This window comes from Cyanidioschyzon merolae, chromosome 17 (assembly GCF_000091205.1).
Source record: "Cyanidioschyzon merolae strain 10D DNA, chromosome 17, complete genome".
NCBI classification, from domain to species: domain Eukaryota; phylum Rhodophyta; class Bangiophyceae; order Cyanidiales; family Cyanidiaceae; genus Cyanidioschyzon; species Cyanidioschyzon merolae.
Window position 1 is genome coordinate 757,902 of NC_010143.1, and position 22,099 is coordinate 780,000.

Sequence of the window (22,099 nt, forward strand, 5' to 3'; positions counted from 1 at the left end):
GCCACTGCGACAGGGACAGCGTCACCGCGATGCATCATGACCAATGGTGTCCTTGAATGTCCCTATTCTCGCCCGCGTGCTGCGCATCAGATGCACCATGACCAATGGTGTCCTTGAATGTCCCTATTCTCGCCCGCGTGCTGCGCATCAGATGCATCATGACCAATGGTGTCCTTGAATGTCCCTATTCTCGCCCGCGTGCTGCGCATCAGATGCACCATGACCAATGATGTCCTTGAATGTCCCTATTCTCGCCCGCGTGCCGCGTCCGTCGCCACCGGCATCCGCGCAAGGCGCTCGCGTTTCCCCCAAATGCATACTGCATCGTCTGCAAACGACGTTACAGCAGTGCTTCGTGTGCAGTGACAAGGGCCCGCGTTGCCGTAGCCATGGCGTACGCATCGAGGCCGCTTGTTTCTGTGATATCGACAAAGACAGGTGAGTCTATTGGCGAGCAAGTCAAGTTGCCACAAGTGTTTCTGGCTCCGATTCGCCCGGATGTGGTGCAGATCGTGCACACCGGCGTGGCGAAGAACGCCCGTCAGCCGTACGGTGTGAGCCGGATGGCCGGCGAGTGGGCCACTGCGCACTCCTGGGGAACAGGTAGGGCAGTCTCCCGAGCGCCTCGTGTGCACGGAGGCGGTACGCATCGATCGGGTCAAGTGAGCGGTGCGAACTTTGCACGAGGGGCTCGCATGTTCGCTCCGACTCGTATCTGGCGACGTTGGCACGTCAAAGTCAGCCGCGGCCAGCGTCGCTATGCAGTCGCCTCGGCGCTGGCGGCCAGTGCCCTACCCGCCCTGGTCATGTCGCGTGGCCATCGCATCGACTCTGTCCCTGAACTGCCGCTGGTGCTGAGTGAGGACTCCGAGTCCCTGCGCCGTACCAAGGACGCCGTCGCTCTCCTGAAAGCGATTGGTGCATATGAGGATGTCGAGCACGCAGCGAAATCGAAGAATCAACGGGCCGGTCGCGGTAAAATGCGCAATAGGCGGTACACTATGCGTCGGGGTCCTCTCATTATCTACGCGAATAGCGAGAAAGATCCCAAGTCGGGTGCACCAGACAACCTCAGTCGCGCTTTCCGTAATTTGCCTGGCGTCGAGTGCTGTCATGTGGAGCGCTTGAATCTCCTCCAGTTGGCACCAGGAGGTCATCTCGGCAGGTTCTGCATATTCACGAAGCAGGCCTTCGAGCGCCTTGATGAAATTTACGCCACCGGTAAGAGCGGCTTCAAGTTCCCTCGGGCAGTGATGACGCAGGCGGATCTCTCGCGTATCATCAACTCGGACGAGGTTCAGAGTGCGCTGCGTCCGATCCGACGGGTGCCGAGGTTGCCACGGTTGAAGCGCAACGCCTTGCGTAATCGCCGGATGATGCGCTTACTCAATCCTGCCTATGATGCTTTCATACGCAAGATGAGCGAGCGTGTACCGGACGCATCACGGCGCTTGCCAGCGTCAGAGAGAGCTCGCGTCCGAGCGATTGGAAAGCGATACATTCGCCAGTTGCTGGACACAAATCCAACCGAAGTTTAAAGTGATCAGTTGCTGCTATTCCGAGTTTGCCAACGTAGCTTGATCCAATCAGCCGACAGTTCGACAAGTGCGCTGGCACGGCGTCCGCGATACAAGTCGTGGTAGCGGGAACGCTGGGCGCGTCCGAACAATCGCTTACGACGCGCTTGTTCACTGCATCCGGCCTGAACTTGTCTAAAAAACGTATGACCTAGCAGGATAAGCGCCCGCTCATTTCGACACCATTGTTCGGTAGGATGCGCACCAGAAGTTATCGCCGGGTAGCGAGCAAGCATCCATCGGCGGCGTGCGGATCGAAACACCGGGGCGCACTACCCTGGCAGCGTCTCGGACTGCTGCTGATGCTGATGCGCCGCTGCTTGCCGCGTTTACAGCTGAGGCGATGAACATCACGAAATCGGGAGCCAAGTCGAGGGCTTGAATCCAACTTGATGTAGAATGCGCCCCGTCATCCGGTTGCGAACGCGGATCCTCGCTCAGAGCGTAAAGCCGCTCAGAGGCGCAACGTACGCAGGCATGCCTCCGTTCGTGCGTACCGGGGGAATGCTTCAGTTGCTCAGCTGGGGCGCTTGACAACGATCCCCCGTGGAATCACCACGTTCGACACTCGATTTGTCCATAGCTATGCGCAGCATTCGCACCGTCGCAGTAAAGTCGTTCGCCTCGGCCAAATCCAGGGCTGTTTTTCCGTCAAGGGTCTGCACCCAGGGCGAGGCTCCCGCAGCCAGCAGCAGCTCCACGAGATCCGCGCGATCATAGGCAGCTGCAAAATGTAACGCTGTCCAGCCCGCACGTTTTTCCTGTGCATCGATGCAGATCGGCTCTTGCGTGGGCGTCTCGAGCAGGACCCGCACGAGCTCCAGTTGTATCGCGTAGCGCTCCTCGACGCTGAGACTGTCTCGTGCCGCTCTGAGGAGCTCTTCGGCAGCTGCACGTTCATCAGCGTATCGTTCACGGGCTATTCTTTTGCGATTTCGCAGCGCAGGCGTCGCCGACGGGCCACTCGCTGAGCTGAGACGATCGAGAAACGAGCCGACCCGCATGCGATCCTCGCGAGCGACCGCAATATGTAGCGCTACAATGCCATCGTGCCGGGCAGTGTTCGGGTTGCAGCCCGGAGTTTCCAGCAGGATGCGAGCAACGGTTGCGTCTCGGTATTTCGCAGCGACCATGAGTGCTGTCCATCCGAGCTTGAATTCACCCGCGTTCAGCGGAGCATCCTTTGCGCGAGCCAGGAGCTCAATCACGCGTATGTCGGACGCATAACGAACAGCGGTGATCAGTGGGGTCCATCCCAATGCATCCTGCACCGTGGTCGGGTGACACACCGGTTCCGAGATCAAAATTTCGACACAGCGGGCTGCATCCGTTGAGTGGCGCACTGCCATCGACAAGGCAGTGCTCCCTTGATTCGTGGTCTTCTGCACCGAAGCCCGAAACTCGACAGCGATGACTCTGACTTCTGCGCTTGTTCGATAGCGCGCTGCGTACATGAGCGGTGTCCAGCCTTCCCGGTCGCTCTGGTCAACATCGGCGTGCGGCGCGCTCAGGAGCACCCGCACAATCTCGGAAACATCGGGTAGTTCACTGTACCGCAAACAGTGATGGATCGCTGCCCAGCCGTTGCTGTCGACGGCATCCACGCGGGCGCCAGCGTCGACAAGTACGCGCACTATAGGCGCATCACGGATCGAGGCTGCCAACATCAATGCCGTGGCCTCGTCTTCCGAGGTCCGTCGCTCTAGGTCTGCACCGGGCGCAGTCGCCAATAACTGCACAGTTTCTAAAACGTCATCGCACTCATTGCTTCCGGTTGCTAGCATGAGCGGCGTCCAGCCATCCGTTTTGCCATGATTCACGTCCGCGTGCCCTTCGTAGACGAGAATTCGACTGAACTCCACCGGGAGGTAGCGTGCTGCATGATGGAGCGCAGTCCACCCGGACGCATCCTGGCGATGGATATCGATGCCAGGCGTTTTGACCAAGAGACGAGTAATGCGGAGCGCCTCTTCACGATCCCGGTTGTGCCGCATCGCGCGTATGAGCGCAGTCCAGCCAGAAGCATCCGATTGTTGATTGACGTCTGCACCCGCTTCGAGCAGGAGGCGAACAACATTCACATCCCGGTATTCTGCCGCAAAACTTAGTGCAAAAAATCCCTGAGGTGTGGTGCGGCTCAGATCAATGCCTGGAGTGCGCACAAGTTCCCGAATAACTTCAAGGCTTTTGTTCTCGTAGATCGCGAGAATCAGGGCAGTCGCTCCCGACGCGTTCACCGGCTCGTTGACGTCAACACCGTTTCCCGTTGTTGTTAGGATTTTCCGGATTTGTCGCGGGTCATTCGCAAGGACAGCTTTTCCCAGAGGAGTGACATCACTCGTTTTCGTATCCTCCTGAGGTCGCTGCACTGGTTGCTCGCGCGACACAAAACAGCCCATGGAGCGCGCGGAGCTGCTGCTCGGCGTTCTGTGGCAGCGCTTTGAACCGCAACAAACCGATGGTGTTCAGAACGCGACCTGTCCTTTCCGCTTTTTCAAAAAAGAACCCGTAAGGTACCCGCAAACCTGCAAGCACGTCTAGCCGTGCCTCTCCCGTACGCTGTGCCAGGCGTCCAAAGCATCCAATCCTGGCGGGCGCAACCAGCGGCCGGGAGGCGTCGCCATCGAACCCCAATGATGCCTGTCCAATTATGGACGATTTATTCAAATATTTTCAGGATGCGCTTCGCGCACTGAACGCGCCTCCTCTTGGATGCGGGCAGGCAAGCACACTAGCAGGCAAGTAAAAACACAGAGTTGTTTCGGCTCATGGATACAAAAGCGCATTCGTGGCATAGCATTGACAGGTAAGGATGTACGGGACGCGTGTCGGATGGCAATGGAGCGCTGAACTGGCTGCCCTGTTCCGGCATGTCGATGTTTGAAACGTTATTTTGTAGATGGACAGCGTCGACATGCAGAGCGCAGCAATGACTGCATACGAACGCATGCGTATTTTGCGGATTCACGGTCGTGTATCCAGAGAGGCTCCTTCGAGACGCTGCTGCTGAAATCGGGTCCGTCATCGGAATCGAGATGATTTGCGACGCACTCGAACGATGCCGCGTAAAATGACGGACATCATGATTCAATGCATGTGCACAATTCGCCATGCTTCACATAAGCCAACGTGTAGCATGCTCCCATCATGCACGCTTCAAGCTTTCGATTTTTTCATTTGAAGGCAACTGGTTCGCGGAGCAATCGGTGGCGCCCGATTCACGACTAATCAGATAGAACCTTGTCCGTCGACGATTTGTTCGCAAGTTCATGCAGAGATTTCCTGAAACTCCTCATGCCAAATCGTCGATTCGCCTCGAAATACAAATCCTCTCCTGTTTGTTGACATCCGCGAATCGCGATTCGACGGCAGCGGAATCGTTCTCGTACGGGAAAAGCTCCATGAGACTCCCGTCGCTCTTCTTCCCATGGGATCGAGTCTCGGTCTCGGACTTGCATCATCAAATGGATCGCATGTACTGGAGCCTGCGTCACCGCTGTGCACGAAGCGGTCGTCGACGGATCGAGATTTCTCGACTTGGTCTCCAGCCTAGATTGTCCCACCGGTACATGTTTCATCATACACAGCATCGCGTTCCACCCATGCATTCTATCGAGTGGAACAGCGTAAGCTTGCACGCACAGCGGACACAGTACGCGCCCAGTGTATCACCCAGAAGTAGCCTGTGATCGTCGTCCACGACAACGGGCGCGGAAACAAATGAGAATATCTGGGAGAGCCCTCTGTACCCGTCATGCGCATGCAGCAAACGGCGAGGCAAGCGCTCACGTGCCACAGGGCTACTCTCGAACGAGCCGATTTGCTGGACACAGACGGGAACACAGCGCAGTGTCACCGCTGGGAAGCGCACACTGAGACTCGATGCAAACGACACGAGTATGGCACGCCAAGCTTTGACAGCAACTGCTGCTTCTGCATGGAAAGCGCTGACAACACCTGGACTCGTCGATATCGGGACGTTACAACTGCTGTCAACATCCTCCAACTGCTGATAACGAAGGTTTAGATATGGAACGGACCTGCATCTTCCAAGCTGGATCAGAGAGAGTGAGAGGAAAAGGAGCTTCTCTCAGATACAACACACCAAAGGCTGCTTTCGATCAAAGGCGGAAGCTGCCAAAACGTTAGCGTCCACACCCGAGTTTCTGGAACCGTTCCGTTTTACGCTGACATGGATATAACGAAAGCAGCCGCTTCAATCATAACGCTTTTCATGGAGATCTGAAGACCGGTTCGTTCTATCCCACATCACCCGCGCTCGACAAGAACACTCTCCCCGTCGATGCGTCGCAATCCTACAATACGGCGTAATCGGCCATCACGACATTGTTCTGCGCGATGAGCATGGCGATCTCCTCGGACGATACGGTCTCCTTTTCGATCAAGAGTCGTGCGAGTTTGTCCAGAAGATGCCGATTCTTTGTCAGAATCGTTTTCGCTCGTTCATAAGCCCGATCCACGAGACGCCTCACCTCGGCATCAATAAGCGCACGCGTCGCTGCAGAGCTCGGCAGGGATCTCGAACCGAGATCGCGACCAAGAAACGGGTTTCCCGACGGCTGCTCAAGCGCTACCGGACCGAGCAGTTCCGACATACCGAACTGTGTCACCATTCGGCGGGCGATATTGCTCACCTGCTGCAGATCATTGGCGGCACCCGTGGTGGCCTCCGACGGCCCGTAGATAATCTCCTCTGCGATGCGCCCGCCCAGAGCTACAGAGAGTTGGGACTCCAAGAACTGCCGCGTATACATACCAGACTCAGCGCGTACTTCATTCGGAGCGAAAAAGGTCACCCCACCAGCACTGCCACGCGGTATGATGGTCACTTTGATGGGCTGGTCATAGCCGGGCGTCAGTGCGCCGACGAGCGCATGACCTGCCTCGTGGTAGGCGACAAGCTCTTTGCGACGCTCGGACATGACAGCGTCGCGTTTCGCGGGCCCCAGCAGTACCCTGTCGATGGCGTTATCGATATCTTCATTCGAGATTTCCTTCGAATCCCGACGTGCGGCGAAGATCGCGGCCTCGTTCATGAGATTCTGGAGCGAGGCTCCGCTAAAGCCAGGCGTGCGGCGTGCCACCATTTCTAAGTCTACTCCTGCAGCCAGTGGCTTGTTCCGTGAGTGTACTTTGAGGATTTCGAGGCGACCCTTCAGATCCGGCAGGTCCACTGTAATACGTCGATCGAAGCGCCCGGGCCGCAGTAGCGCGGGATCCAGCACGTCACTGCGATTTGTCGCAGCCATCACAATAACGCCCGAGTTTCCTTCGAAGCCATCCATTTCGGTTAAAAGTTGGTTCAGGGTTTGCTCGCGCTCGTCATTGCCTCCGGCAATGCCAGCGCCACGTTGACGACCGACTGCATCTATTTCGTCGATGAAGACAATGCAGGGCGCATTCTTCTTAGCCTGTGAAAAAAGGTCACGCACGCGAGATGCACCCACGCCAACAAACATCTCAACAAACTCCGATCCGGAAATGGAGAAGAACGGGACACCAGCCTCCCCGGCTACAGCTCGTGCGAGCAGCGTCTTGCCGGTTCCGGGCGGACCCTCGAGAATGACACCGCGCGGCACTTGCGCACCAACCTCCGTGAAGGCATCCGAATTCTTCAAGAAACTGACCACTTCCTGCAGCTCAAGTTTCGCACCGTCGCAGCCAGCCACATCATTAAACGTGATACCCGTCTTCGGAACCATTTGCACTTTCGCCTGAGAACGGGTCAGTTCGAGCGGATTTCCCATACCCCCAGGACCAACCCCGCGACTGAAACGGCGCGATAGGAAGTACAGACCCCCGAACAGGAGCGCAGGGAAAATAAGCGAACGCAGAAAATCGCCGATTCCATTGTCTTGCTGTGCCGGCAGCACGATAATATCTACTTTGTGCTTGGTCAGCGTCGGCAAAAGATCTGGGTCATTCGGGAGCGCGTCCATTCGGAAACGATTCCCATCGGTATCGATAACGAGCGCACGCTGCATATCCGGAGAGAACGTCACCTTCTCGATACGATCGTGTACAATCATGTCCCAGAATTCCGAGTACCGGACGTGCACATTGCGACTGTTCATTTCCTTGGCGCCGCGTGCACTGCCCGCTGGTACCGGAGCGGTGTCTCTTTCGCCTGTCGCAGGCGCCGTGCGGTTCGCGTCAACTTTAGTTGTCGTTGTTGTTGTCGTCGTCGTCATAGGCGCTGCTTGGACTGGCAGTGGGAAACCAGAGCCGCCCTCAAAGCCGTGGAGCACGATCATAGCCGCCAAGGTCGCTGCCGCAAAGCGCTGCAGCGTCCTTGACACTTTGCTACCCTTCAAGTCAGCTTCCGACGCGATGGCCAAGAACTCCTGGCGGTAACGCCCGAGATCCGCAGTGCCGTTCACCATGTTGTCACGCATTAGTTCCTGTGCGAGACGACCAATTCTTCCCAAAGAGGACGTCATCCATACCCCGTACCCACTCTGCAGTTTGTCCTTGCTGACAACACGGCTAGGGCCCTGACGCGCCCGCGTACCTGGAAACGGCGTCTCTACCAGACGCGAACGTGCAGGCTGGAGAGCACCCCCAGCACCACAGAAGCCGTGCTTCCCCGAGAGCGTCGCGGGAAAAAAGGCAAAGGCGCAAAACATGTTATATTTGAATAGATGTAAACAGTGTACGAACGTTTCGCGTCCAAAGCGCTTTCACCGCACCAGAAAAACACCAACAACAACAACAAGTTCGCTGCCGATGGAATTCAACGATCAAGATACTTCGATGCACACGCGTCCTTTCACCAAGGTGATACGCGCAGCCAGCCGGGTCGACGCGATTGCGTGCGCGCTGGGGTGCATCGCGCAGGAACGCCTCGGGCAGCAGCGCCCCCGGATGCTGGCATCTGCGGTCGAGGCCGTCTGCGTGTGTGCGCGCGCGCACGCGCCATCTCGAGATCGGGGGAAATTGGGGGAAACTGGGGGAAATTGGGGGAATGGGGGGCGACAATCCCAGGCAGCAGCAGCAGCAGCAGTATCTGCTGTGCCTGCGGTGCTGCCCGGGACTCGTCGAAACGGATCTTTGGGCAGGCAAGTGCTCACGGCGCGCGCGCGCTAACAGCGATGGAACCTCTGGGGCTAGACACACAGAATGGGAGCATCGAGGTGACGCATACAGGGGCACCAGAGCGCCGCTCCGGCTCTATTTGGCAACGGTAGCGATAGAGGCGTGGTATCGTGCAGCGGCAGGGCTGGCGTCAACGGCACGCTCGAGTCGACGTGGCACCCTGAGCACCGCTGGATCGCTCGAGACTGGATTCCGGGGAAGCGCAGGCTGCCTGGATTCGTGAAACGAGACAGCAGATATGGCGGAGCTGGGGTCTCCTCGCTTGTCAATAGTGGTGCTCGCGAATTTGGGGATAGCTTGCTTCGCAATGCAAACTATCGTACGGAAATCGAGTGGGAACGCGTCGTACGAGCGGTGACCAGGGCGGGGCGGCGAATGCGAAACGTGCATGCATGCGAATTCTACTGCGGTATGCGATCAACAAGTCTAACCCTAACTTTTGCGGAACTCATAGGTGCGACGAGGAACCATGCAAGAAACGCCAACGAAAGGTCACCTCGTGGCGACCTGCTCCGATTTTGCGGTTTTCCACCGGCAGCGACAGCATTCTCAAACCGTACTGGCTACACCGGACGTTTGGAACAGCTCCGAGCCTTCTAACCGTATCCAGGAGTTTGATCTTGACAAACAAAAATCCTGCTGTGCCTGAATTGGCTGGTGCGCAAGCGTCGCACTGTCTCGAAGCCTGCGGGATGAACCTGCGCACATACAAAGCCCCTGAGGGAGCTGTTTGGCAAACGCCCGTCTGCGATGACTGTAACATATGACAACAATGCGACGCTGCGGTTACAGGCGCGAGGCGACATAACCGAATCCCCTGAAATGGCTTTTATGAAGATTCTCGTCTAGGATGACTGTAACCTGTGACGACTATTAGGTTCTGTAGCTATTCGCGTCAGACGGCATCACCACATGGGTGCCCTGACAATGATCACATATCCCCATACCGCTCCCGCCGCAGTGCGAACATGTCTTGCTGCTGTGTCCAAACCTTTTCACGCAGTGCGGACAGAGTACGAGACCACGACCATTGCAGGTTGTACAAGGCGTTCTGCGTGCTAGATCCGCACTTGTATACACGAGATGCGCAGAAGAGGGCGCACTTCGCTGGACAGGATGCGACAAGGCTAGGGACTCCACAGCGCCCCGCATGTATCCAGCGGCCGCATCCATCCGTTTGTCTACTGCGCTGGTCTGATCGCCAAACCCGTTGTCGCGTCCAATGCGAGCACGCCTCTCGTAACTTGCGTTTGAAGGCTCGGTCAGCACTTGCCTCTCCGCGTGTTCGAGGAGCGCCCCGGCTGCGCGGGCTTGGAGCCAAATCGCTTGCACCAGTTCATCGAGCGGCAGTGAATTCGCTTCTTTGCTAAGCGAACGCTGATGTTGCTGTTTGTTTATAGAGTCCGGGCGCTCCAGTGCTTGTGCATCCGCTGGTTGTGTTTCGCTAGAGGCGGCCTTTGATGATTTGCGGCCGCGTTCTTCCAGGGTCCGCAGCACTGACTCCCGTATTCGTGCTCGTTCCTCTTCGCTGCGCCGTCGTCCAAACATAGGGTTGCGCTCTCCCGATAGCGACGCTTGTATGCGACGACGGTGAGCGTCGCTCAGTGAGCGCCCGCGTAAGGATGCGGCGATCCGCTGGCACACCTCTGGTGGCCTTTTACGCCCGCGCAGCGCCGCGGAGATTCTCGCTCGAGTCTCGGCACGCCGTGACTGTGTCGAGCGCTGCGTCGTTGTGTCGTCAGATAGGCACAGCAACACTTGGAAGAACAGCAGTACCGTTTCGGGGTCGGGGAACCCCGTTGCCAGCAGCGCTGCGAGGCAGTTTGTGACGCTCGCTACTCCTGCATCCGTACGAGTTCCTGACGCCTTCAGCGCTTTCCCCGCACGTGCTTTATTCTTCGAGTCTCCGGCTTGCGGCTCCTGGCGGGACATGGCTGTGCGCAGAATCGAGTGGACTCTTCGGAACGAGGTCTTGCGCTTCGTTTGCAGCAGCTGCTGCTGCTGCTGCTGCACCGTGCTGACCCCTTGCTGGGCGTCACTCCGTACGGGCACAGACGCCTCCCTCCGACAAACGTAAAGCGCTTGCAGCCTAGAGCTAGCTGGTGCGTGAATGCTTCTCAAAACACGCGGCAGCAAACACCAAGCCAGCAGCTGCTCGCCGCTCCATTCTCTGCAGCACGTCTCGCGCCAGCGCGTGCCTTGTGCAGTAGAGCAGATAAAGCAAGCCACTACCGCACTGGGACGTGCATAATGGTCGGTATATCGTAGCCACACCAGCTGATGCTTCTGAGTACCGGTTAAAACCCTCCGGGTCGTGTACCCCATGCGACTAGCGATACGCTTTGTTCGCAACAAGCACGATCTCGCGCTTGCGTACCCACTGCCGCAGGTCGTGGGCTCGGGGCTTGATCTGCGCCCGTGCGCGCAACATCGGCGAAACATCTTCTGGACGTCATTGGAACAACATATACAAAGCTATTTTTGTCCTTATATGGATACAATTAGAATGTTTTGGAACGAAAATAGGGTGCCTTGGCGGCACCTCCGCCGGCGAACATCCGGGTCTCGCTCTACTGGTCATGAACATAAGCCCCTGGAGACTGTTTCTGCGAATGCTTCATTTATCCCTTGCTCTCTCCTGACCGTCCAGCTCCATTTAGCGCAGTAGAAAGATGTCGATCGCGGCGTTAGTCTCGATTTTGACGATCCTAGCTGTTGCTCATGCATTTTAGGCAGGGGCAAACGTTGCACTCTACGCTTTGCGTGCCAGTTCTGTCCTGTTTGCGCGGTGCCTCGGTAAGCCGTTCGAAGCGGTGTCACTTGGCGTCGGTCAGGTGTTCGCATAGGTCCAGCGTATCCCACCTGCGGCCAGCGTAGTCCTGTGGCGCACGAGCGCTTGCGTCATCGCTCGCTACATGCCGTTGACGGGTGCTGAAGGCTCTGCGCTCGATGCTCTCCTCGGGTTCCGGGCTCGGTGCTGTACGCTATGATCACGGTCTGCTTGGGGCGTTCCGGCGGGGAGTAAGCTGCTGGTCGCCCGCGCAAGTGCACGCTGGCCCATGCTGTGCATGTCTTGTGGAACGCGATGTTGCCCATGGCGATATCAGTAACGAAAGGGAAACCCAGGCTGGATGTTAGGCAGAGAAATTCGATTTCTCCGTGCCGAATTTGCGCAGACTGGTGATGCATGCTCTATGGGAAGTGATCGCTGCGATGGCTCAAGTCTGGGTCCGAGACCCATTTCTATGGAAACAAAAGAGATGGGATTGTCTGGAAGCGTATCCCCTGAGAGGAGTCATGCTGCCGCGGAATGCTGTATCGTTGACTGCCACAGCGAGGAGGATATGGATTTCGAACGGACTCGATTGTTTCACCTGACAAGTTCTATGAACTATCGCCATGAGCTAGTTGAGAAGTCGTCAAGTGACGACGACGACGACGTGTTTCGTTTCGCCGTCGATTTGGCGGCGCAAGTTGCCTTACCTACGAGTTACCTTGAAATGGAAAGATTGAAAACATGAGGCACGCGCGACTTGACCATGGTACGCGTCACTAGAGGAGAAGCTTGTAGACTTGTACGTATGCATTGGATGATGGTGTCAGTTTTTTAGGAATTCGTGTTTGAGAGCGTCGCGAAACACCTCGATTCCAGTGACGTAACGAGTTCGAAACGCAACTCATCGAAAAAGTCACTTCGAAAAGGCGGCCACAAATCCTAGAACAACGCACGAATCCGTAAGCTCTTATTGCTGCCCGCTACATGCCGAGGCTTTACATGTAAATAAAGCTCGGAACAAATCGCAAGACAGGAACAGAGCGAGCAGTTCAGTGTTCCATGTGAATCTGACATGAATGCAGGCAACGCATGCACAAAGGATGCCAGTTGCGATTCAGGGACATGAGCATGTATCAGCGTATATCTCATGGTTTCACCAACACAGTTCATTCACTGCATTTTGATTGCATTTCAAAGGGTACCTGAAAATCATCTGCTCGTCGTGGAGAACCCTCATTAGCGTTCGGTACTGTGGGCTTCGACTGCTGCGCACTATCGCGGTATCGACGCTGGAAAACAAGCAAGGCGCTCATTTTCGCGGGCTGCATGGCTTTCCTCTCGCAATGTCTGGACTCGTGGTTCGCTTGTACCCGACGTTTCCGTGGCCATATCCGGGCACTGGACATCGACAAGGATCGACATGCATCGTGCGATGGTCGGGTTCCAGCCTCCATGAATGCAGCTGCACTGACGGCCATGGGCGATCACAACTGGCTTGGCTGGCTGGCTGGCTGGCTGGCGGGCGGGCGGGCTGGCAGGGTGTCCACATGACGTTCTCGACCCTCAAATTTAAGTTCCGACACGCCCAGAGCTCCGTTTCCCTGCGAAATATATATGCTTCCCTGAATGCATGTAACATAGCGCTCTCAAACCGACGCCCTCAAGCGTACGGAGAAACCGCTCTGTCTCAGTACCGTGTCCGTCCGTAGCTGCGCGACAGGCGCCTTCCTCATAGATCACCGAACGATTCGAACACGGAACCCGGTTCGAACGAACTGGTAACTCCACTGTGCACGATGGGTAACGGTTCGTAATATTCGATGGCATGATGTAGAATAACGGATGTCGTTGTTTCCCTTGATACCGATAAGCGTCGACCAGTTGCGGATCCCCGGTTCGATGCACCAATTCTACGCCAAAAACAGCGTCTGCATCATGTCACGTGTGACATCCCCATAGGCGCCCCCAGGGCCACTGCCATCGGAAAAGAACGCGTATCGATCGCTCGATGCATTCGACCTGTCTGCAGGTGGCGCACCGCACGAAAGGTGGGGTTTCAGCGGCTCTCCAGTTTAGAGGACCGGAGGGCAGCGCCCTTTCCTGACGCCATGTACGGATCCATACGCGGGAGGTGCCTCTAAGCTCCGCCACTGCCTGGTTGCGGAGGCGCTGCGGCCTTTGTTGAACGCAGGCAGGGCGAAAAACGAACACACCCCATGCCTTTTACTTGCGGTGTCCGGGCGGAGTTTAGTGAGGACCGGTGTTGGCAGGGAGCTTTCGGAAGCTTTTTCTGCATGAGACACAGTGTTCACAGGGCCTCCTCGTTACTTGGATTCGTATGTGGACCGGGACTGGGCGCCAGAGCGAAACTCGAGCTGTCGAGCACGCGCTGCCTGTAAAGTTTGCCTGCTCCCCAGCAGAATCGTCTTTGGACGACCGGCTTGAGGGAGTATATGGAATTTTTCGTTTGATCCAGTATTCACACTGTCCTCCGTCTCCCATAACCAGCGAGTTGCCCCGAGTCTGCCGTGTATGACACTGGACAGAACTCGGACAAGGGTGGCATCCGAAGAGCCGCTGCGAACTTGGTAACACCAGCGCCCTACTCTATCCAGAAGCACTCGATCGCTCGTTCGGGCTCGATGACACTGGAGCCGAGTCCATTGCATCCGGGCCCGCAGCTGCGAAACTCTCGAACAGCCTCGTGGTGTTCCCATGAGAATGTTCTGCCTCGGGTTCGGTGGCACGGGTCGCTGCACGCCAGTGCCGAGGCGCCTCGCGGACCTCGAAACCGTGCGCGGGGCGATGCCTTCCAAGAGTCTCGTTTTTGCCGTCGCGAATCATGTTCGTTTTTTTTCGATGACAAAACGTTTAGATTGACCATGGTTCCCAGAATTCGGGGTGGATTATGGCTTTCGGGAAAGCATCCATCGTAAAGCACCTACCTCCAAGTTCCATTACTTATACCTTATCTCTGATATACTGGTTATTTTGAACGTCCTATTGTACGCCCAGCCTACCGTGAGCACCCACCGTAGCGCTTATTCCGCTGGTGCGAACACATCAGGGATACAGAACGAATTTGCCGTACCAGTGATGGCATCGAATCGAGGAACGCTTCCCGTGATACAGACTCAGAGTACAAAATCTTTCTGGGAGCCTGGAAGCTCTGCATACAGACCTACAGTCTGCGGCAGCGCGAAGCGATACGCAAGGAGATGATCGCGACCAGGGTGGTGCCCAAATGCAGCATACCCGCTCCTTGTCTCAGAGTAAACTGCGTTTCGAACGAGTTGCTCAGATCTCAATCAAGTAGCTACCGCTGGGGGAGCATGAAGCACTGCTGTGGCAGACACGTCCGGCTCGCGGGACATTTCGCCTATAAAACAAACTTTCGGCAATCTGGAAACCGTTTCCCCCTTTTAATGTTCACCTTAGAGGGGAGAGAAATTGTCATATCGTTGCTAGTTAGTCGTGAGTCTCTGTTCATTGTTCTACATAGTGCGCTCGAGACGCGCACCGGAGAGATCAGGCAGGCATGAGTTATGACGCGCTTGTCGCTGTTGCATGGAAACGCGATCCAAATCTTTATGATCTACCTGTAAAGTACACGTTGTACTTGCATTGAAGTCGTAGCATACTATAGTTTCAATTGAATCGTGTTTCAGCCCTCAAGTAAGAATATTCAAGTGCTTTTTCGCGGTTTATGGCAGAAGCGTTCAAATTGTGTTCTTTCTCGAAAGAAACTAAAAAAAGAAAGTTATGGAAAAGCAAGTGGAAGATCCTCGAGGGCCGGTACCGCCGGTTGCCAGAAAAAAACAAAAAACAATATGGAGTCCAGAGGAACAGGAGAGGATGAAGAAGCAAAGGCAGAAGGCTCTACTTCAAAGGCTGCAAGAAAGACGACTGCGCGACGAGATGGTGGTGAAATCCTGTCTCCTTAAACATATCAAGGATCCGTACAAACAAAAATTGCGAGAGGCCATCAGAAACCGTGTCGATTCATACTCCAGGAGTGTTCGCAAGGCTTCGCTAGGACTGATGCTTATGGCCAGGGATATATATCGCCACGTGACAGGCATCAAAACAGTCGCGGTTCCGGAAGACTTTTTCGATAAGACGTTTATTCGTCACCTGATTCTTGGCACGGGGGAAACGCCGACGAAAAATGAGGGAGTCCACGCCTCCACGAAAACTTCGCGGAATTCCGCTTCGAGGGCACACGGTACAAGGGTGACTCGGATATTTACACATATGGGGCAATGAAGTACATTACGAACCTGAAGAACCATTTGACAATGAACCTCGAACGTTTCATGATACGCCCCGTGTTTGCACTGTACCCGGGCATCTCTCGCAAAGGAACATGGGCGATTATCAATGGCATCACGATAGATCGCAAGCGTGAAGATGAGATCGAATTTGTCGACAGGAAGGCGTCATGCAGGAGCAAAAATGAAGCTTCTGTGATCCGCGCGGCTATACAAGAGCACCGTGCGGTTCTGGGGCTGGCGAGTCCAACAGACAAGATATCAGAGTTGGAAAAAGATAAGGAAAGATACTGTCGCCTCGTCCTGCGCTAAGTTGTGTTTCAGGACCGATAACTCGAACGCAAAGTAGAGATGAGGCTGAGTGAGGAAAAAAATGAAGAGTGGGAGAGACGGAAGGCTTTCCTAATGGGGAAGCGCCTCAACGCGGTTCCAATGTGCAACATCAAGCCACATTTCGTGACTATCGACTCCAGAATCCTTCGTGGCATCATGAAGGAGATCGGTCCGGAGTTCGATGTAACGAAGATAGAGTTCACTGGCGAAAACCGGGAGACGTACTGGAAGAACATCTTCGATTTCAAACGTCTCAAAGTCAACAAACAAAAGGTATTCACTGGGATGATCGATATCGATGGAGTAGCCATGTGTGTACACTATCGGCGGTTGAAGAGAGATCGTCCAGGCCCGCCCTCGGCTGCGCCCGTATTGAAGGATGAAGATGAGAAGAAGGCGGATCCTGCGACGCAAAAAGTGCATGAGAACAACGCCTTTTCGTTGGCGCGGACCCCGGGAATACGAACATCGTAACCATCGCAGTGCCCAGGCGTGCGGAAGATGGTACTGGTGGTAACTTGCGTCACAAAGAAATGCGTCTGTTGAGATTCTCGAGAGCGATATACTCTCGAGAATCGGGAATCATGAATGCAAGGAAAAAAATCGAGACGTGGAATGCTGGAATGAAGGATCACCTGGAAGCCTTGAGCGAGGTGACGAGCCGCGGAGCGGACTTTGAAGCTTTTCGGAAATTCATAGGAGTTCGTGTTGCTCACTGGGAGGCGCCATGGGAGGGGTATACCAAGCCCCGGTGGGCTCGTTTGCGTATGAATCGATACGGTGGGAAACAGCGGGCGTTCGCGAATTTTTTCAATGAGTTGAGCGCCCTGAAGGAGGACGAGAGTCAGAGGCTCGTAGTAGCGTATGGAGCAGGGCGATGGAAGACCCGAAAAAGGTGTACACCAGCTCCAACTACAAGAACGTACAAGGATTGCACACGGCGTATCGTCACGATACCTGTAGATGAGTTCCGAACGTCGTATACACACCATGAACTCGGTTGTACTCTCCAGAGCGTGGAGATGGAAAAGTGCCAACGGAGCCCTGAAGATATAAAAAAGTATGGACCGCTGACGGAAGAGCAAATGGAAAGGAGAGCGAAAGTTCCTGGACTACTCGCGTTAGTGAGTACAACCAGTGATGGCAAGAAACGGATGGAATTCGTGAATCGAGACTTTGATGCCGCTATCAATACAAGGAAATGTGCGGTGCTGGAGACGAGACCTCCAGAGTCGACAAGAATGAACTTTATTGGACAACCTCCCAAACTGGAATTATATGAGAAAAATTGGAAGAAGTAGTAGGTGGCCGCTCCAAAAAAACGGGGAGGCGTCTGCACATTGGTTCATGACGTCTAGTCTAGGGCACGTTTGCCGCCACTGCTGTACCCGGTCGGCATCGTTTGACTGTGTGGCTTTCGGTGTTCGCAGCGGCTCCAAACACCTTAATAAAAGCAACAGCTTCGATGTTTACGTGCGTTACATGTGGTCCGGTTGCGTACGGCAGCTCGTCCGTAGAACGCAACGTCGAGTACGCTGCGGTCCTGCGAGTTTTCGCTGTGTGTCGGACCAAGCCACCACAGACGTGACGCGCACCGCCCTTGTGAGCATCGAGGCCGAACTCACAGAAAACAGACAGCTTTTAACCGAATTGAGGACTGCCGAAACCCCCGAACCGGAGCTCCAGAGACTTGTTCGGGAGGAGATTCAGCGACTTGAGGCGCAACAACGGAGTCTCCTCGAACGTGCACGGCAACAACAACAGGAAGCGCCTGTGGAGTTCGCCTGGGACACTGAACCCCAGCGGCATTCAGAACTAGCTGACCAAAACCATGAAGAAGGTGATCCGCGAGAAATCCAGTCACTTTTTCTGGAAGTACAGTCAGGGGCCGGCGGTATAGAGGCGAACATTTTCGCACATGAACTCTTTAAAATGTACGAGCGCTACGCCAAGCGTCGAGGTTGGCGCTTCCAAATCCTCGATGAATGCGTAGCCCGCATCGAAGGTGCTGGTGCTTACGAGCGGCTCCGCTACGAGGCAGGCGGCGTGCGCGTGCAACGTGTACCATCAACCGAGACCCGAGGCAGACTGCATACCTCGCTCGCTTTTGTCATCATCCTCCCTGAGACCGACAATACGTACGGCACTGACGCGTCTTGGCCGAACCGCGAAGACCTGCGCATCGACCGGTTTCGCGCCAGCGGCGCTGGAGGCCAGCACGTGAATAAAACGGATAGTGCTGTGCGTGTAACACATCTGCCGACGGGGCTTCAGGTTGCGGTACAAACGACGCGTTCGCAGCATCAGAACTTGGCCCTAGCCATGCGTCTATTGCGTGCACGCCTTGCGGACGCTCAGCGCCGTGCGAAACGGGAAGCAATGGAAGCAAAAAGACGAGACCAAATAGGGTCTCGAGCGCGCCATGAACGCGTGCGAACATTTCACTTTCCACGAAACGAAGTCGTTGACCATCGGGTGAACCGGAAAGTCTCCGAATTGACCCGGATTCTCCGCGACGGTGACATCGATCTGCTACCGAGTCCAGCATCATCGGGGATTTCCCCATGAGCGAATGCACCCGTCGGTGCCGGTGTGCGCTCCTGCGGGACGCCGTGCCGACGACCAGCGCGCTCGTTTCCGCACGAGCGCGTACGCCATGTGCGTCCATGCATGCGTGAATCTCCGATGCCTTTAGGCCAGGTATGGAGGTACTGAAGCCTAATTTTCGACGCACAATCATTTGCGTGAGATGAAGAGCGCCCATTGCAGACAAAAGTCGCAGTCTGGACGATATGCGAGACAGTGCAGCCATGAACGTGTACATGTCACCGCGAACTGGATGATAAAAGACGTGTCCATGTACTTGAGCGGTCGTCTGGTGCCAGTCGACGCGGATACACGACTTCATCATCAGCAATGGATTGGCGTTGCGTTCTCCTCCGCGGCGTCGTGATGGACCACAGGGATGGTGCATCGTTTCGAGGTGTTCCGCTCCAGATACGATGCCAGCGATTTGCAGACATTCGCTATTTTACGATTTACAACTCTCCCTATGCATTCGAATCGCTCACGCCGTCTCGAGTTGCTTGATATCAATCACGAACCGATACCGCACATCAGAGCGGGTCATTCGTTCGTAGGCCTCATCGATCTGGTTCGGGCTGACCATTTCGATCTCACAGGTAATGTTGTGCTTTGCGCAAAAGTCCAGCATCTCTTGCGTTTCCTTGATGCCACCCACGAGCGATCCGAAAATCGAGCGCCGTCCAAACACGAGTGCCTGCGCTGGGACGACGTATGGCTTTGGTGGGATGCCCAAAAGACACAATTTCCCGTCACGTCGCAACAGGTTGGTCAAGACCGTAAGTTCATGCGGTGCTGAAACCGTGTCCAGAATCAGGTCGAAGGTTCCCGCTTCACGTTTCATGGTTTCTTCGTCACTGGTCAGCAGATACTGATCAGCTTTGAGGAGCTCGAGCGCGTCCTGTCGTTTCTTCTCGGAGCGGCTGAGGACCACCACTGTTGCACCCATGGCCTTGGCAAGACGCACCGCGACATGCCCCAGACCCCCGAGACCATGGATGCCCACACGCATGCCCTTCTTGACACCTACGTAATGCAGCGGCGAGTACGTGGTGATGCCTGCGCAGAGCAGCGGCGCCACTCGCGGGAGCACGTCGGGCTTGGCGAGTTTCTCCGGAATTCGCAGCACATACCGGTAGTCGACGACGATCTCCCGGGAGTAGCCACCATAAGTTGGCTCTCCTGCCTTGTCCCGCCCGTTATATGTCATCACGAGCTGCGGGCAGAACTGCACCTCGAGACCGTTCTTGCAGTTCTCACAGGCTCGGCACGAGTCAACGAAGCAGCCAACTCCGACAATATCACCCTCCTTGAACTTTCCTTTCGTCCGAGCGTTCTCTCCGGTCTGTACTACTTTGCCAACGATTTCGTGCCCAGGAACCATAGGATAGATCGATCCAGTCCACTCGTCCCGGGCCTGGTGAACGTCGCTGTGACAGATCCCACAGTACTCGATCTGAATACGTACGTCATCGGCAGTTGGCGCCCGCCGAGGACACGACCACTTTTCAAACTTTGCATCGCGGCTTTTCACAGCGTAGGCTGGCGTTGTGTATGCGGTAGTTGCTGCACCAGACATTTTCTGTATGCACTGAAGAAACTAGAATGAACAACTGGAATTCCGTTACAGAGTGATGTAGGCAAGCATCGCGGATCGCGAGGCCGTGTGCGCCCCGCTCGCCTTCTAGACGCATCCGAGTCCGATGATCGAACTCCGGATGTGCGTTGTGCGCCGCGAATTCGCGTGCGTCCAGATTCTTTTTCCGACTGAGCACGCCTTTCCACGGGTCAGCGATCATCGGCGGAGTGGACAATGCGGACACGTGAAGAAGCGTCCATCAGGCCGTTTTTTCTACGATTTTCCATTATCCATACTTCTCGGATATCCTGGTCGTTTCATAGGCCCTATTGTGTGTGCTTCGTACCTGCCGTTCCGTATCCGCCTTTGCACCTTAAATGCTAGAGCAGAAAGTTCATAGAGACAGAACGGCGTTGCTATACCACAGAGAGCGTCGGCTCGAGGCGTGCTTCACCCAACGTAGAATCGGGTCTCGTCGTCAGTTTGTGCTCGGACAGTCTGCGGATGCAGGCTTGCCTTCGCATCACCACACGCTGGAGAAACTTGGTTGTTAGGATAAATCCTGGGAGCCGCCTCTCTCCTTCGTGATCATGCATGGAATGCGTTGTTGTCGGTTGGCAATGCGGGTTTGTGCTTGACACCTACCACTGTGGGTAGGCGCAGAAAGCGCACTGGGCCCGTGTGCGCATCCGATACGCTGGACCTCATGCCTAGAAGGTAGCATGTGAGTTTGTTGGCCACTAATGAGCACTGAGGATCTGTTAGCGGACTATCAGTTGCCAGTGCTACACTCCGAGTGAGTGTCCGGCCTTCGACAATCACGGTGATGCCCAGCTGCTGCTGTCCTTCAAGGAGCTCGCTGCGCTCCTGCTTCCAGCGCGGGCACTGTAGGCCTAAATATGTCAGCGTCTCGGGGGGTCTCGTCTCGACAGCAGGGACATTGTAGTTCCCAGTGCGATTCCAGTGTTCCTATACGGCTTAGAGCCGGTGCTGCTAGCCAGAAGCCACCAACGCGGATTTTCGCGAGCCACTGGGTACCTCGAGCAAGTCCCGGGAACTCCAGCGCCTCCCACCAGTACTTGCATGAACAGGCTAGGTTGTAGTTCCGGTGTAGAGTCAAGCCGGCGTTACTGGCTCAACTGGTTCCGTGTATACGTTCCCATATTGTTGTTTGGACCGTTCGCTTCAGGTGACGGGAGAATTCTATATTTCTGGGCAACGATTGGAGCGTGTTTTCGCCTAAGAGGCGCTTCAGCCCAATCTGCGTCGATTTCATCCAAGTGTTCTTGCGGTGCGTTGGGGTCTGCATGAAAATCCGACTCAAAGAGGTGCGCATAGTGGGCCCTTTGGCCCGTATACATGCCCGGCAGCCTGCTGCTATCGCTTCTATCGAGGGTATTTGGAGTTCAAGTCCGAGTGTCAACGGGTTGGTTGCTCTGCTCTGCATTGAGCATCCAACAACAACGAGTCTCATTGCCCTGTTGGCAGCTGTCTGCGGACGCGAGGCATTTGGGTGCTTCATGCCGCACCATTCAGCACCACAGGTCGTAGGCTGGATGATACGCATCCTTAGTGCGCTGGTACGGATTGCTATGCAGATAGAGGGGTCGGATGGGACTGGGCGTGCGATCGCTGTACGTCTATGCATCTTGGCGATCATCTCGTCGACGTGTGCCTTTTCGTCGAGCGTCGGCGTTAGACCGACCCCCAGGTAGCGATATTTTTCCACGATCGGAATTTCCTGATTCTGCAACCGCCACGAGCGATTGCGAATGCGCTGCGAGTCTCCATGGATGACCATGACGCCGCACTTCGATGCTCCTACGTTCATCTTCCAGCGATCGACCCAGGCGCTGACTTGTTC

At 55.6% G+C, this 22,099-nt stretch overlaps 6 protein-coding genes and 1 non-coding gene across 7 annotated transcripts, besides 3 other annotated features; 3 read left to right on the forward strand and 4 right to left on the reverse strand.

The window, feature by feature from the left end:
- Positions 1–389: 389 nt before the first annotated feature.
- CYME_CMQ293C (60S ribosomal protein L4) lies at positions 390–1,538 on the forward strand (the record flags this gene model as incomplete). Its single annotated transcript, XM_005538150.1, has 1 exon — positions 390–1,538. One exon carries the CDS (start codon positions 390–392, stop codon positions 1,536–1,538), a length of 1,149 nt encoding a protein of 382 aa, XP_005538207.1.
- Positions 1,539–2,086: 548 nt separating this feature from the next.
- CYME_CMQ294C (similar to ankyrin) lies at positions 2,087–3,976 on the reverse strand (the record flags this gene model as incomplete). The annotated part of the gene is made up of 1 exon (XM_005538151.1): positions 2,087–3,976. One exon carries the CDS (start codon positions 3,974–3,976, stop codon positions 2,087–2,089), a length of 1,890 nt encoding a protein of 629 aa, XP_005538208.1.
- A 1,917-nt stretch (positions 3,977–5,893) lies between these two features.
- On the reverse strand, positions 5,894–8,224 carry CYME_CMQ295C (cell division protein FtsH; the record flags this gene model as incomplete). The annotated part of the gene is made up of 1 exon (XM_005538152.1): positions 5,894–8,224. One exon carries the CDS (start codon positions 8,222–8,224, stop codon positions 5,894–5,896), a length of 2,331 nt encoding a protein of 776 aa, XP_005538209.1.
- Positions 8,225–8,644: 420 nt separating this feature from the next.
- Positions 8,645–10,789: a sequence feature (possible transcribed region).
- CYME_CMQ297C (hypothetical protein) lies at positions 9,567–11,018 on the reverse strand (the record flags this gene model as incomplete). Its single annotated transcript, XM_005538153.1, has 1 exon — positions 9,567–11,018. The coding sequence occupies one exon, from the start codon at positions 11,016–11,018 to the stop codon at positions 9,567–9,569; it is 1,452 nt and encodes a 483-aa protein (XP_005538210.1).
- Positions 11,019–11,263: 245 nt separating this feature from the next.
- CYME_CMQ298T lies at positions 11,264–13,936 on the forward strand. The gene has a single exon (XR_002461566.1). It is a non-coding gene; the product is annotated as a hypothetical transcript (transcript).
- Positions 13,937–14,316: 380 nt separating this feature from the next.
- Positions 14,317–17,486: a sequence feature (repetitive element).
- On the forward strand, positions 17,352–18,641 carry CYME_CMQ300C (mitochondrial peptide chain release factor RF-1; the record flags this gene model as incomplete). Its single annotated transcript, XM_005538154.1, has 1 exon — positions 17,352–18,641. One exon carries the CDS (start codon positions 17,352–17,354, stop codon positions 18,639–18,641), a length of 1,290 nt encoding a protein of 429 aa, XP_005538211.1.
- A 499-nt stretch (positions 18,642–19,140) lies between these two features.
- CYME_CMQ301C (probable alcohol dehydrogenase) lies at positions 19,141–20,235 on the reverse strand (the record flags this gene model as incomplete). The annotated part of the gene is made up of 1 exon (XM_005538155.1): positions 19,141–20,235. The coding sequence occupies one exon, from the start codon at positions 20,233–20,235 to the stop codon at positions 19,141–19,143; it is 1,095 nt and encodes a 364-aa protein (XP_005538212.1).
- A 375-nt stretch (positions 20,236–20,610) lies between these two features.
- Positions 20,611–22,099: part of a sequence feature (possible transcribed region) that runs on past the window's edge.